Genomic DNA, 11,319 nt, shown 5'->3' with positions numbered 1-11,319 from the left:
GTTTTGTTATCTATGTTTTTGTATTTCTATGTTTTGGCCGGATATGGTTCTCAATCAGGGACAGCTGTCTATCGGTGTCTCTGATTGGGAACCATACTTAGGTAGCCTTTCCCTCCTTTCTGTGTGGGAACTTGTCTTTGTTTGTTGGCACTATTGCCTTAAGCTTGGATTTGGATTGGTTATTGTTTTTGTCGGCGTCATCCTGAATAAAAAGGGAATATGTACGCTCACCACGCTGCACCACGCTGCACCTTCAACAGCTGTGACACAGTGCTACTCAATAGACTGTCTTTCAGTCTGATTGATGGTTGTTTTGTTGAGCTGCCAGTAGAGAGCTCTGTGGTACAGTACACTGAAAATACCAGGTTTTAGTGTAGCTGGTTGGACATACAGAACTACAGAGAAACCATAGGCTTATTAGTATGGTCAAATTATGTTAACATTTAAAATAATTTTAATAGGGTTATTTTCCAACATTCCTCCTTTTCTAATAAGTGTGCTCCAAAACGATGTTCACATATTGTTTATAAGCCATTTACTGATGTGTTGGTTGTCAGGAAGAAGCTTTGTGAGGACAGGAAGCCCCTCAGTACATCTAGTTGGTGTCAACCACATAACTCACACTCTTCTGTTTCACACAGCCAGTATAAGGTATCCTACCAAACTCCTCTCTTCACTCTGTAAGTACCTTTTACATTACCATTCTACTTGTTCTTGGTGGTTTGTTCCTGGCTGTATGTAATAACACTTGAGATTTTCTGGGCTAACAATGTAAGAAATAATACATTTAAAAAAATAACTGCATAGTTTTCTAAGGACCTGAAGCGAGGCGACCATCTCTATCGGCGCCAACCATTGAGATTAATTGTCAGGTCAAACAGCAGATATCTTTGTTGCTTAGGACCTAGAACTAGCATCTCTGTTTTGTCTGAATTTGAAAATAGAAAATATGCCGCCATCCACTTCCTTATGTCTGAAATAATAATAATAATAATATATGCCATTTAGCGGACGCTTTTATCCAAAGCGACTTACAGTCATGTGTGCATACATTCTACGTATGGGTGGTCCCGGGAATTAACACAGGCTTCCTGTGTTTCACAGGCAATTTTGGGGCGTCACCATGTTTCATCGACATGTACAGCTGTGTGTCGTCCGCATAGCAGTAAAAGTTTAACATTATGTTTCCGAATGACATCACCAAAAGGTAAAATATATAGTGAAAACGATAGTGGTCCTAAAATGGAGCCAATTAATGAAATGCCTGATACCACTTAATTGCATTCAGTAATTAGCATTATCAGTAATTAAAGAGGTTGTCTTTATACAAACGATAGCATAACTTGACATAGGTGTAATCTACATAATAATGACAACTTTTTTCTCCTCTCTGTTGCTGTTCAATATATAGTCATCTACTCTGTTAACTGGGGCTCAGATCTGTAGGCCCATGTGTCATCATTAGTCATGTTGCATCAAGTGTCTTTAGGTCTTTGAAAAGCACTCTGTAAATGCCATGTCTTATTATAATAGTAATAAGTAGACTGCGTCATGCAGGCTAATGACTTATAGAGGAAGTTCTGTACCAGCCACTTTTGTCCTGACTGTTTCAAATATATGTCAACCACAGAACTCGCACTTCCTGTTTCTATTCACTGCCAGTAAGTTGACTTACGGCGCAAGACACCCCCCCCCTCTCTTCACTCTAAGTACACTTGACTTGTATATCTTGTAGTATTGTGTTTGATAATGATAGGGCCCCAGGTATCAGTACTATAGTCAGGATTATGAGAATATTACACATCTGAAGCTATAAATGAATCATGTATACAGTGTATCAGTGCTACTGACAGATCTATTCAATAAGTCAGTGTTTCCTCACCCTGGTCCTCCAACACCCCCAACAGTAGACATGTTAATTATAGCCCTGGACAAACACCTCACCCTGGTCCTCCAACACCCCCAACAGTAGACATGTTAATTATAGCCCTGGACAAACACCTCACCCTGGTCCTCCAACACCCCCAACAGTAGACATGTTAATTATAGCCCTGGACAAACACCTCACCCTGGTCCTCCAACACCCCCAACAGTAGACATGTTAATTATAGCCCTGGACAAACACCTCACCCTGGTCCTCCAACACCCCAACAGTAGACAGCCCTACCCTGGACATAGACATTAATTATAGCCCTGGACAAACACCTCACCCTGGTCCTCCAACACCCCCAACAGTAGACATGTTAATTATAGCCCTGGACAAACACCTCACCCTGGTCCTCCAACACCCCCAACAGTAGACATGTTAATTATAGCCCTGGACAAACACCTCACTCAACTCATTGAGGGCTTGACGATTAGTTGGCAAGTTGAATCAGATGTGCTTGACCAGTTACAATTCAAATGTATGTTGGGGGAACTGGAGGACCAGGGTTGGGAAACACTGCAATAAGGGATTGTTCACCTCTGTAAGGGAATTTTGCCCTATGTTATACAAGAGACCACAGGAAACCTATTTGATCAGAGATTAGTTTGTTCATTAAGGATTGCAAGACAAAGTTTACACTTACAGTAATTTGCAAGTAACACACTCAGTAACACATTCAAAAGATGGTGTTTTCCCTTTTTATCCGCTACTAAGAATCACACCGCCCAGGGTGATGTCCCTTAACTTTAATACCATAAGCTCATAATTAATAGGTGCTAATACAAAGATCTCTGCTAGGCGGAGTTCAGCTTATTGTTATTTGCAGTTCGTTACCAATCCCTCTTCCTCCTATTGCTATCAGGTGCCAGCAGAACTAAGACTGGAACATAGTATCAACAGGAACTGAAAGTATAGTTTAAACACACAGACATCTGACTTCTGTACAGTTGATCTCTTCATACACTTAAAGTCTCTAGCACTGATTCTAAATCTCAAGCTAAAGCAAAACATGAACCATTGTACTTTTGTAATTACAGGTGTTCCTATAATGTACAGATTTTATAGAATTCCTTTCACCTCTCATTTGATGTATAAGGTGTATTTATTCACCAGCTATAGTTAGTTATGTTGCAAAGATTGCAGGATGAGAGATGGTTTGAGTCACATTGATGGCTGTTGTGTTGAGATGCCAGTAGAATGCTGTGGTACAGTATATTGCCAGTAGAGTGCTGTGGTACAGTATATTGCCAGTAGAGTGCTGTGGTACAGTACATTGCCAGTAGAGTGCTGTGGTACAGTACATTGCCAGTAGAGTGCTGTGGTACAGTACATTGCCAGTAGAGTGCTGTGGTACAGTACATTGCCAGTAGAGTGCTGTGGTACAGTACATTGCCAGTAGAGTGCTGTGGTACAGTACATTGTAGTGCTGTGGTACAGTATATTGCCAGTAGAGTGCTGTGGTACAGTATATTGCCAGTAGAGTGCTGTGGTACAGTACATTGCCAGTAGAGTGATGTGGTACAGTACATTGCCAGTAGAGTGCTGTGGTACAGTACATTGCCAGTAGAGTGCTGTTGTACAGTACATTGCCAGTAGAGTGCTGTTGTACAGTACATTGCCAGTAGAGTGCTGTGGTACAGTACATTGCCAGTAGAGTGCTGTGGTACAGTACATTGCCAGTAGAGTGCTGTGGTACAGTACATTGCCAGTAGAGTGCTGTGGTACAGTACATTGCCAGTAGAGTGCTGTGGTACAGTACATTGCCAGTAGAGTGCTGTGGTACAGTACATTGCCAGTAGAGTGCTGTGGTACAGTACATTGCCAGTAGAGTGCTGTGGTACAGTACATTGCCAGTAGAGTGCTGTGGTACAGTACATTGCCAGTAGAGTGCTGTGGTACAGTACATTGCCAGTAGAGTGCTGTGGTACAGTACATTGCCAGTAGAGTGCTGTGGTACAGTATACTGGAAACACCAGGTTTTAGTGCAGCTGGTGGGACCTTTATGTTTCTAATACTGCAGGGAGGGTGATGCAACAATGGCCTTGAGAACAGCAGGAAGTGTGTTGGTGGTCCTTCTCTGGTCTGTGGCAGGTATGGACTCATTCATTTCTTACCCTCTTTCTTTATTGTTCAATCAACATACAATCCAAGATGCTACTTCATGTTATTCTGGTGTGTTCAGTGGAATCGTCTGTTAGGCGTCTCCATGTCACTTTAGTAGTTGTCTCTCACACCTCTCTGACACTTCTCTATGGTTTCCATTCACACTCAACTCAGAAACTACGGCAACACAGTGTGGACAGAAAATCCAAGTGATGGTGTCTCCCACCAATGCAGTGTGGGGACAGAAGGTGACAGTAACCTGTAACACCACCTGTACTCTGACTGATAACCCCACCTACATCTGGTACATGAACGGACAACATCTATCATCGTCATCCAAGTCCACATTGTCAGCTACCAGTTATCATTCAGCCAGCTACTCCTGTGCTGTAAAAGGCTTTGAGGATCTCCTCTCTCCTGCAGTGTGTGAGTATCGATTCAACCACAGTACATTTTTTAAAATCTAAGATGACCCAATGCAAGGATACCACGACAGATAACTTTAGTCAGTGCTTATTTACAGTACCATGAAACTATTGTATCCAATTGATGGACCTCCAATTGTTTTAGGTGTTTTCGGTCATTACTGTTTCAACGTGACTTACACCCATCATAGTATCTGTGCTTTGAAGGGCTCAACAGTGGAACTGCCCTGCACATATAGACACCCAAATATTCACAACGTTTTAATAGCAACCTGGTATATCCAAGAGAAACGCGATGAAGTGCTAAACGTCCTGAACTTGGATCGTGCTGAGTACCTTAAGACCCCCCCAAAATACCTTGCGATTCAAGAGAAGGACTGCACCCTGAAAATCACAGACCTAAGAGAGAACGATTCAGCTGAGTACAAGTTCAGATTTAAAACACAGCACACAGAATGGGGGTACAGCTTCCCTGGAACAACTCTGACTGTCACAGGTAATATATTATTTCAACTACTACAACTACTAACACGGGTAATATATAATATCTACTAGTTTTACTAGTACAACTACTAATACAGGTAATATATAATATCTACTAGTTTTACTAGTACAACTACTAATACAGGTAATATATAATATCTACTAGTTTTACTAGTACAACTACTAATACAGGTAATATATAATATCTACGATTACAACTACTAATACAGGTAATATATAATATATTTTACTAGTACAACTACTAATACAGGTAATATATAATATCTACGATTACAACTACTAATACAGGTAATATATAATATATTTTACTAGTACAACTACTAATACAGGTAATATTACACAAACAGTTTAAGATATGGAGTCTTGGTCTATGGCACAGAGTATTGACAAAGTGATGCATCTACACCTAATTTCAGGTCTGCAGGTGAAGGTGACTCCTGCCACAGAGAAAGGGAATCTGACACTGACCTGTAGCACCACCTGTACTCTGACTGACAACCCCAAACCCACCTACATCTGGTACAAGAACGGACAACATCTCACCAACTCAAAGACTCTAGATAACTCCCTGATCCTAGACCCAGTCAGCAGTGAAGATGCAGGCAGATACTCCTGTGCTGTAAAAGGCCATAATAATCTCTACACTCCTGAAGAGACTCTGACTGTCATTTGTAAGTATTTGTAAAAAATGACAGTTTAAACTTCATTGTACTGTGTGTGCTCTTTAAACTCCCCCCTGAACTGGAAATACCCCCAAACTGCATCATGCTTTTTGGTGACAGATAGTTAATATTTTAAGAGGGATGTCACATGTGTTTGCAAGACAGAGAATCTGAGATCTAATCTCCTTGCGAGCTTGTGAGGAAGGAAGCAGCAGAGTGATGCTGGTTACACTGTTCTTACCATTTTACCAGCATCATACCACCCTGCATCCCACTGCTGGCTTGCTTCTGAAACTAAACAGGGTCGGTCCCTGGATGGGAGACCAGATGCAGTTGGAAGTGGTGTTGGAGTGCCAGTAGGAGGGACTTCTCCCTCTGGTCTGAAAAAAATATCCCAATGCCCCAGGGCAGTGATTGGGGACATTGCTCTGTGTAAGGTGGTGTCTGTCGGATGGAAGATGGGTGTCCTGACTCTCTGTGGTCATTAAAGATCTAATGGCACTTATTGTAAGAGTAGGGGTGTTAACCCTAAATTCCCATTCTGGCCCTCATACCATGTCCACCTAATCTCCAGCTTCCAATTGACTCATATATCTCCCCTGTAACTACTCCCCAGGTCGTTGCTATACAAGAGAATGTGTTCTCAGTCAACTTCCGTGCTAAAATAAGACAAATAAAACCCTTCATTCATCCTCAACACCAGATCCTCCAAAGAACCCCTCAGTGTCAGTCAGTCCCTCTGGTGAAATAGTGGAGGGCAGTTCAGTGACTCTGACATGCAGCAGTGATGCCAACCCACCTGTGGACAAATACACCTGGTACTTTCAAAATGAGACTTTAATAAATGGATTCGAACAGATCTACAACATCACCAACTTCAGGTCTGAAGACAGTGGACATTACCACTGTGAGGCCTGGAATAAAATGACATCTAAGAACTCTACAGCTCTGATCATTATAACAGGTAAAGTTTCATCAACAATGGTCTGCCTTGACATAACAATACACATTTCAAGCTCATTATTTGCTCATTTCAAGCTCATTATTTGCCCATAGTCACTACATTTAGAGCTCATTATTTGCCCATAGTCACTACATTTAGAGCTCATTATTTGCCCATAGTCACTACATTTAGAGCTCATTATTTGCCCATAGTCACTACATTTAGAGCTCATTATTTGCCCATAGTCACTACATTTAGAGCTCATTATTTGCCCATAGTCACTACATTTAGAGCTCATTATTTGCCCATAGTCACTACATTTAGAGCTCATTATTTGCCCATAGTCACTACATTTAGAGCTCATTATTTTTAGTCACTACATTTAGAGCTCATTATTTGCCCATAGTCACTACATTTAGAGCTTTATTTGCCCATAGTCACTCATTTAGAGCTCATTATTTGCCCATAGTCACTACATTTTAGAGCTCATTATTTGCCCATAGTCACTACATTTAGAGCTCATTATTTGCCCATAGTCACTACATTTAGAGCTCATTATTTGCCCATAGTCACTACATTTAGAGCTCATTATTTGCCCATAGTCACTACATTTAGAGCTCATTATTTGCCCATAGTCACTACATTTAGAGCTCATTATTTGCCCATAGTCACTACATTTAGAGCTCATTATTTGCCCATAGTCACTACATTTAGAGCTCATTATTTGCCCATAGTCACTACATTTAGAGCTCATTATTTGCCCATAGTCACTACATTTAGAGCTCATTATTTTAGTCACTACATTTAGAGCCATTATTTGCCCATAGTCACTACATTTAGAGCTCATTATTTGCCCATAGTCACTACATTTAGAGCCCATAGTCACTACATTTAGAGCTCATTATTTGCCCATAGTCACTACATTTAGAGCTCATTATTTGCCCATAGTCACTACATTTAGAGCTCATTATTTGCCCATAGTCACTACATTTAGAGCTCATTATTTGCCCATAGTCACTACATTTAGAGCTCATTATTTGCCCATAGTCACTACATTTAGAGCTCATTATTTGCCCATAGTCACATTTAGAGCTCATTTAGAGCTCATTATTTGCCCATAGTCACTACATTTAGAGCTCATTATTTGCCCATAGTCACTACATTTAGAGCTCATTATTTGCCCATAGTCACTACATTTAGAGCTCATTATTTGCCCATAGTCACTACATTTAGAGCTCATTATTTGCCCATAGTCACTACATTTAGAGCTCATTATTTGCTCATAGTCACTACATTTAGAGCTCATTATTTGCTCATAGTCACTACATTTAGAGCTCATTATTTGCTCATAGTCACTACATTTAGAGCTCATTATTTGCCCATAGTCACTACATTTAGAGCTCATTATTTGCCCATAGTCACTACATTTAGAGCTCATTATTTGCTCATAGTCACTACATTTAGAGCTCATTATTTGCCCATAGTCACTACATTTAGAGCTCATTATTTGCCCATAGTCACTACATTTAGAGCTCATTATTTGCTCATAGTCACTACATTTAGAGTCATAGTCACTACATTTAGAGCTCATTATTTGCCCATAGTCACTACATTTAGAGCTCATTATTTGCTCATAGTCACTACATTTAGAGCTCATTATTTTGTCACTACATTTAGATAGTCACTACATTTAGAGCTCATTATTTGCCCATAGTCACTACATTTAGAGCTCACATAGTCACTACATTTAGAGCTCATTATTTGCTCATAGTCACTACATTTAGAGCTCATTATTTGCCCATAGTCACTACATGTAAAGCTCATTGAGAAACATTTTAAGCATAGTATTTATTGGCTTACAGCAATATTTTTTTTCTTGTTTTAAGTATTAGAACATCTATGTACTAATTTCCTCCACATTTTTGTTTAGTGAAACAAACATCAGTTCTGACTGCAGCTGTAGGAATCATAGTGGTTGTTCTGGTTCTCATCCTCTGTCTCTCTGGACTCATGTGGTTCAGGTGAGAATCTTTGTAAGATTTTCCTTTCACTTTATCATGTTCATTCATCCATCCATTAATGATTTAATATAAAACAGGAAGAAGGCTTCCAAACCCATCTCTGACACAAGGGACACAGTAGACAATAGACAGGTGAGTTCAGGTCAAACAGTACTTGTTTTATTTTCAGAGTTCTTTCACTGCTTGATTAATCTTGCTTGGCACAACAGAACCAATGTAATAGTCCCCAGGTCTGCTTATCTTGTCTGTCCTCTGTCCATCAGGGAAACTCTAGTCTCATGAATGACAACATATCGGGCATGGCCATGACCCCTACTTCAGTACAGAGAGCAGACACAGACAACCAGGATGACGTTCACTACACCAGCATCCACTTCTCTGGCTCCAATAACCAGGAAGTGCCTCTGTACTCCACTGTCCAACTGCCTCAAACCCAGAAAGAGGATGAGGATGTCCAATACGCTGTTGTAAAATTCAAACTGCCCCAGTGCTGCCCCCCCGGTGAGCAAGTTGAGCCATTACAACATCCCAGATATTTTCAAAATTAGATGGTCCTTGTACTTGGCAGTTAAAAATGCATACAACACTTGTATGTTAAGCAAACCAGCAGTTGTTTGGTTTAAATGTATTAAGATTTACAATGACTTCAAAGTAGTTTAGTTTAAATGTATTAACATCTATACAGACTATACGGTGCCTGAGGAAGGCCCCCAGCATCATCAAGGACCCCACACACCCCAGCCACGAGCTGTTCACACACTTACCGTCGGGCTGACGGTATCAGAGAATGAGGTCTAACACCAACGGGTCAGAGACAGTTTCTATCTACAAGCCATCAGACTGCTTAACACTTGAACTGGACTGACCACCTGCACTGTTTCCTCGCATCTTAACACACACACACACACACACACACACACACACACACACACACACACACACACACACACACACACACACACACACACACACACACACACACACACACACACACACACACACACACACACACACACACATCACAACTGCTGCTACCAGACTTATTATGATTGGTAAATAGTGCACAATTGAACCACTTGCCCCCCCCCCCTTTTCCCCAGAACACATGTAAATATCGGACTATAAAGTGTCTTCCTGTGTTATACTTATGCTACAATGTTTATTCTATTCTACTGAGACATTTTCTTTATGTTTGTATTGTTATCTTTTATTATGTCTTATTGTTGTTGCATTATTGAGAAGGAACCTGCCACTAAGCATTTAGTTGGACAGTGTATACCATGAGTATCCTGTACATACGACTAATATAACTTGAAACTTTAAATGAGACCCCAGAAGTGAGGATTGATGATGACATGTTGCATCTCCTTTCTCATCAGACCTCTCTCACAGGAGGATCTCTATCACAGGAGGATCTCTATCACAGGAGGACCTCTCTCACAGTAGGACCTCTCTCACAGTAGGACCTCTCTCACAGGAGGACCTCTATCACAGGAGGACCTCTCTCACAGGAGGATCTCTATCACAGGAGGATCTCTATCACAGGAGGACCTCTCTCACAGTAGGACCTCTCTCACAGGAGGACCTCTCTCACAGGAGGACCTCTCTCACAGGAGGACCTCTCTCACAGGAGGACCTCTCTCACAGGAGGACCTCTCTCACAGGAGGACCTCTCTCACAGTAGGACCTCTCTCACAGTAGGACCTCTCTCACAGGAGGACCTCTCTCACAGGAGGACCTCTCTCACAGGAGGACCTTTCTCACAGGCAGCTGAGGAGGACTCCTCTGTGTTCTATAGAACAGTTAACATACCAAGAACTAAGAAGACCTGAACACAAGACGATCTTTGTTGCATCCCAAATGGTACCTTGTTCACTCTAGTGCACTATGTAGGGAATAGGGTGCCATTTTGGATGCACACTGAACACCAGGTGACCTGAACATAAGATGACTCTGCCTGGGATTCAATCAAATTATGGACAAACATACTGCACTTTAATTTTAAAGTTAATTTAAACCAACATCTGCAGCATTTAGCGCAAGTGTGATCTCTGCAAACGTCAGGAAAATTGACTTTAAAAGACTTATTGTCGGCAGAAGACTATCAACAAACATTTCACTACACCAACACACCCGCAATAACAATGCAAAATATGTGTGACCAATAAACTTTGAATTGGTTTCATATTTAATTCATTTCTGTCTTTTTATTCTAAATATGGGTCTACTATAGGTTTAACACTTCCTGGCAGAGCCATTGATTCTCTTATGAGTTTCCACTTCACAATAACAGCACTTACAGTTGACTGGGGCAGCTCTAGCAGGACAGAAATTTGACAAATTGACTTGTTTGAACGGTGGCATCCTATGATGGTACCACATTGAAATTCACTGATTTCTTCAGTAATGTCATTCTACTGCCAATATTTGTCTATGGAAATTGCATGGCTGTGTGCTCAATTATTCAGTGCATTCAGAAGGTATTCAGACCCCTAGACTTTTCCCACATTTTGTTATGTTACAGCATTATTCTAAAATGGAATTTTAAAAATAATAAAAATCTTTCATCTAATTACAATACCCCATTATCACAAGGTGAATAGTTCTTTAGAAATATTAGAAAATTAATTTACGAAATATAAACAGAAATAACTTGTTTACATTTGTATTCAGACCCTTTGCTACGAGAGAGAGAGAGAGAGAGAGAGAGAGAGAGAGAGAGAGAAAGAAAGAG

General features: G+C 40.7%; 1 protein-coding gene across 3 annotated transcripts; it reads left to right on the top strand.

Moving 5' to 3' along the window:
- The first annotated feature begins 642 nt into the window (after window positions 1-642).
- Window positions 643-10,777, top strand: LOC124002713 (B-cell receptor CD22-like). Of its 3 annotated transcripts, none has more exons than XM_046310406.1 (11): window positions 643-1,207; window positions 3,948-4,018; window positions 4,205-4,456; window positions 4,601-4,951; window positions 5,376-5,630; window positions 6,325-6,585; window positions 8,495-8,585; window positions 8,663-8,717; window positions 8,849-9,086; window positions 9,271-9,392; window positions 10,050-10,777. In XM_046310406.1, exons 1-10 carry the CDS (start codon window positions 1,182-1,184, stop codon window positions 9,381-9,383), a joined length of 1,713 nt encoding a protein of 570 aa, XP_046166362.1. In that variant the 5' UTR covers window positions 643-1,181; the 3' UTR covers window positions 9,384-9,392; window positions 10,050-10,777. The 3 variants fall into 3 exon arrangements, with proteins under 3 accessions (XP_046166362.1, XP_046166361.1, XP_046166363.1); XM_046310405.1 differs by having other exon boundaries at window positions 9,965-10,777; XM_046310407.1 differs by lacking the exon at window positions 643-1,207 and having other exon boundaries at window positions 3,365-4,018; window positions 4,265-4,456; window positions 9,965-10,777.
- Window positions 10,778-11,319: the final 542 nt, after the last annotated feature.

Source organism: Oncorhynchus gorbuscha, linkage group LG18, assembly GCF_021184085.1.
Source record: "Oncorhynchus gorbuscha isolate QuinsamMale2020 ecotype Even-year linkage group LG18, OgorEven_v1.0, whole genome shotgun sequence".
Lineage (NCBI taxonomy): Eukaryota > Metazoa > Chordata > Actinopteri > Salmoniformes > Salmonidae > Oncorhynchus > Oncorhynchus gorbuscha.
The sequence above is the reverse complement of the archived record's forward strand: the minus strand, read 5'-3'. Positions and strand labels throughout refer to the sequence as shown.